General features: G+C 39.5%; 1 protein-coding gene across 1 annotated transcript; it reads left to right on the top strand.

Moving 5' to 3' along the window:
• LOC136175066 (olfactory receptor 10AG1-like) lies at window positions 1-960 on the top strand. Its single transcript, XM_065945380.1, has one exon. The coding sequence runs from the start codon at window positions 10-12 to the stop codon at window positions 958-960; it is 951 nt and encodes a 316-aa protein (XP_065801452.1). The 5' UTR covers window positions 1-9.
• The last annotated feature ends 4,055 nt before the right edge of the window (window positions 961-5,015 follow it).

Here is a 5,015-nt window from a genome sequence, read left to right on the forward strand (position 1 = left end):
TTCCCACAGATGAAATATGAAGAGATGGAAGCAAACGACAACATGTCCACAGTCATCCAGTTTGCACTACTGGGGTTTTCTGATCTTCCAGACCTACAAGGGTTATTATTTGGGGTATTCACCATCACTTACATCATTATTTTAATTGTAAATGGCCTCTTAATAATAATAACTTGGCTTGACGCAGCTCTGCACAAACCCATGTATTTTTTCCTGGCAAATTTTTCCTCGTTGGAAATCTGTTACACATCCGTCACTCTCCCTAGGATCCTGGTGAACCTCTGGACCCAGGACGGGAGCATTTCTCTGCTGGCCTGTGCTGCCCAAATGTGCTTCTTCCTGGTACTGGCAGCTGCTGAGTGCTTCCTCCTGGCGGTGATGGCCTGTGACCGCTGTGTGGCCGTCTGCGACCCCCTGCACTGTCCCCTGGTCATGACCCCAAAGACGTGCCTCCAGCTGGCTGTGGGCTCCTGGGCCAGTGGAATCCCAGTGCAGATAGGGCAAACGTGCTGGATCTTCACTCTGCGTTTCTGTCACTCGAACCAGATTAACCACTTCTTCTGTGACGTGCCCGCCATTCTGAAGCTGGCCTGCGGGGACACTTCTGTGCAAGAGCTGGCAGTCTATGCAGTAGCTCTGCTGTTTGTTGGCGTACCTTTTATGTTGATCCTTGCCTCTTATATCAAAATCATCTGCACCATTCTGAGGCTGCCAACAGCCAGAGGGCGAGCCAAAGCCTTCTCCACCTGTTCGTCTCACCTGTTGGTTGTGCTTTTATTCTTTGGATCTGCTACCATTGCCTACTTAAGGCCCAAATGCAGACACTCTGCAGGAACGGACAGACTGCTCTCTCTCTTCTACACCATAGTGACTCCTATGTTCAATCCCATGATATACAGCCTTCGGAACAAGGATGTGATTGCAGCACTGAGAAAATTGTTACTGAAAAAAGTAGTGTGATGAGTTTATTTTAAAATGCTTTAAATACTGGCCACAGGGTTATCAGAGAAAATTTTTTAAAAAATCTCTACATTTCCCAGTTTAGAAGTTAACCATTTCTTTTTATACTGTATTTTTCAATTCAGTTCAGTTCAGTCGCGCAGTTGTGTCCAACTCTCTGCAACCCCATGGACTGCAGCACGCCAGGCCTCCCTGTCCATCACCAACTCCCAGAGTTTACTCAAACTCATGTCCATTGAGTCCCTGGTGCCATCCAACCATCTCATCCTCTGTCGTCCCCTTCTCCTGCCTTCAATCTCCCCTAGCATCAGGGTCTTGTCCGATGAGTCAGTTCTTCGCATCAGGTGGCCAAAGTATTGGAGTTTCAGCTTCAGCATCAATCTTTCCAATGAATATTCAGGACTGATTTCCTTTAGGAAGGACTGGTTGGATTTCCTTGCAGTCCAAGGGATTCTCAAGAGTCTTCTCCAGCACCACACAGATCAGCCATGATTATTCCTATATCCCCCCCACACACACCATCCCTCCAGGTCATCACCTGAGACTGGGCCCCCTGGGCTACACAGCAACTTCCCACCATCTCACTCCTGACTGTGCAAATATGTTGATGCTACTGTTCCATTCATCTCACTCTCTCCCGCCGCCACTGTGTAAGTCCATTCCCTACACATGTGTCTCCATTCCTTTCCTGCAAAGGTTCATCAGTATCATTTTTTTTTTAGATTACATATATATGTATTACTTAGTAAAGAAGGTTTTACAAAATCGTGGAACACTGCTGTCCCAGAAGTTCGATCACTGGTTTTCAATCTTCTCTACCAGATGTAAAGCAAGTTATTTAGCTATTATTTTTTCCTTTCATTCTTTTAAAGAACAAAATTAAAATGAATATGAAGCTTATTTAAAAGCACATGGCTAGCTACACCATCCCGCCAGAAGTATTGCTGTGTTAAATTAAAAAAAAAAACAACAAAAAACTGTGTTCTATTGCACAGGCTTGAATACAATTCTAAAGGAGAAAATACACATTCATGTTTCACAGTGTTTGGTGGTGGTAGATTTTACCTCTTTAGTGACTTCTCAGCTGGTTCAGAAGCTCTTTTGTGGTAGGAAGTGTTGTTCAGAAGTGCAGGTTTTAATATTTTAATTTGTGTGTTATGATTGAGCACTTTGATGTTTAAAGAGTGCTTTCCTCTGCTATGTATGTATTCAACACACCTTCATCTGATGTATGAACCTCTGTGAATATAATCAGCTGTGACTACAGACACATCTCATTAGTACTTTGCAAGAACTTAATATATAATAATGGTGTTAAAGGGAGTGTACTAAAAGAGGTCTTATTTTAAAGAAAAGAATTGCATGCGTCTGTAGGTGTGGATTTCATAATTAAGAGCATTTTTTTGCACAAATATCTACTATTTTAAAAAATGTTTTACTTTGTCATCCAGTTTCTTGCTACTTCTATATGATTTTAACATTAAAAAGCATTGTTGAACATGCAGACTTTGCAGATTTTATTTGGAATTTGGCTTGCAAAGAATATGACCATGCCATCATTATTTGAAATAATAGTAAAATCAGAGTAGGGAAAACTATTTCCACAGCTTATGATTCACTTCAGTTCAGTTAAGTCACTCAGTCATGTCTGACTCTTTGAGACCCCATGGCCTGCAGCATGCCAGGCCTCCCTGTCCATCACCAACTCCCAGAGTTTACCCAAACTCATGTCCATCGAGTCTGTGATGCCATCCAACCATCTCATCTTCTGTTGTGCCCTTCTCCTCCTGTCTTCAATCTTTCCCAGCATCAGGGTCTTCTCCAATGAGTCAGTTCTTTGCATCAGGTGGCCAAAGTATTGGAGTTTCAGCTTCAGCATCAGTCCTTCCAGTGAATATTCAGGACTGATCTCCTTCGGAATGGACTGATTGAATCTCCTTGCAGTCCAAAGGACTCTCAAGTCTTCTCCAACACCGCAGTTCAAAAACATCAATTCTTCAGCACTCAGCTTTCTTTATGGTCAAATTCTGACATCCATACATGATCACTGGAAAAATCATAGCTTTTACTAGACAGAGCTTTGTCAGCAAAGTAGTGTCTCTGCTTTTTAATATGCTGTCTAGGTTGGTCATAACTTTTCTTCCAAGGAGCAAGTGTCTTTTAATTTCATCACTAACTTTCCTTCTTTCCATAGCACATCCCTCTTACACATCACTGATGACTGATGGAAAATATCTGTAATGTCAGTTGTTACTTCTCATCTTTCATTTCTAATTTTATTGACTTGAGTCTTCTCTTTGCTGTTCTTGGTGAGTCTGACTGAATGTTCATCAACTTCATATTCTCAAAGAGCCAGCTTTTAGTTTCACTGACCTTTGCTATTATTTTCTTTATATTTTTCATTTATTTATGCTCTGATCTTTATGTTGTGGTTCCTTCTATTAACTTTGGGTTTTGTTTATTCTTTCTCTAGTTGCTTTAGGTGTAATGTAAGGTTGTTGATTTGTGATTTTTCCTGTTTCCTGGGGTAAGACTGTACTGTCATAAGCTTCCTTCTTAGAACTGGTTTTACTGAGCACCTTAGGTTTTGAATTGCTGTGTTTTTGTTGTCATTTGTCTCTAGGTATTTTTTTTTATTTCCTCTTTGTTTTCTAAAGTGATATTGGTTGTTTAGTCACATATAGTTTAGCTTCCATATGTTTGTGTTTTTTACAGCTTTATCTTGTAATGGATTTCTCATATTGTCATTGGAAACAGATGCTAGTTATTATTTCCATTTTAAAAAATTTACCAAGTCTTGGTTTGTGATCCATGATATGATCTATTGTGGAAAATGTTCCATGTTTACTTGAGATGAATGTGTATTCTGCTTCTTTCAGATGGAATGTCCTACAAATATCAAATCTATCTGGTCTATTGTGTCATTTAAGAATAGGTTTACTTATTAATTTTCTGCCTGGATGACCGGTCCACTGGTGTAATTTGAGTGCTAAAGTTCCCCACTATTATTGTGTTGCTGCTAATTTCCCCTTTTATAGATATTAGCATTTGCCTTATATATTGAAGTGTTCCTGTGTTGGGTGCATATATAGTTATAATTGTTATGTCTTCTTCATGGATTGTTCCCGTGGTCATTGTATAGTGTCTTTTCTTGTCTCTTAACATTCTTTATTTTAAAGTCTATCTTGTCTAATATGAATATTGCTTTTCCAGCTTTCTTTTGATTTTCATTTGCATGGAATATCTTCTTACATCCCCTCGTTTTCAGTCTATATGTGTCTCTAGGTCTGAAGTGGGTTTCTTTGTGTATATCTTCTTGATGAGACTTAATTTGTTGAAATTCTTTGTTCAATTTTTATTAGACTGTTTGTTTTCTTACTGTATGTGTGGACTCTTCATATACTTTGGCTACATGTTCTTTGTCAGATAAATGTATAATTTTCAAACATTTTTCCTCAGTCTTTGAATATGCATGTATTTATATATATACTCAAAAGCTTGCTTCTCTGATTTATTTTTGCACACTGTTCCACTTATCTCTTGCTACATAGACTGCATTTCAAAACTAGATAACTTGAGAATGACCACTGACCACGTGTACTCAGTCATGTCTGACTCTTTGTGACCCCATGGATGGCAGCCTGCCAGGCTCCTCTGCCCAAATTTCCCAGGCAAGAATACTGGAGTGGGTTGCCATTTTCTACTCCAGGGGCTCTTCCGGACCCAGGGATCAAACTCACATCTTCTGTTAGGCAGTCAGATTCTTTTCTACTGAGCCACCTGGGAAACCCTTGAATATACATGCATTTATATATCTTCAAAAGCTTGTTTCTCTGATTTACTTTTGCACACTGTTCTAGTTATCTCTTCCTACCTAAACTGTATTTCAAAACTAAATCACTTAAGAGAATGACCACTGACTCCTTATTTTGTTCTTTCTAGTGTTTACTGAGGTTGCATGAAATATTCATTGGAAAGATTGGCTAGGTTTCAAGTTCTTTAATTATTGACACTTGATGAGAATGTCTAGAAAGATGAAACCAAATTCTCCCCTT

This window comes from Muntiacus reevesi, chromosome 9 (genome assembly GCF_963930625.1).
Source record: "Muntiacus reevesi chromosome 9, mMunRee1.1, whole genome shotgun sequence".
NCBI lineage: Eukaryota > Metazoa > Chordata > Mammalia > Artiodactyla > Cervidae > Muntiacus > Muntiacus reevesi.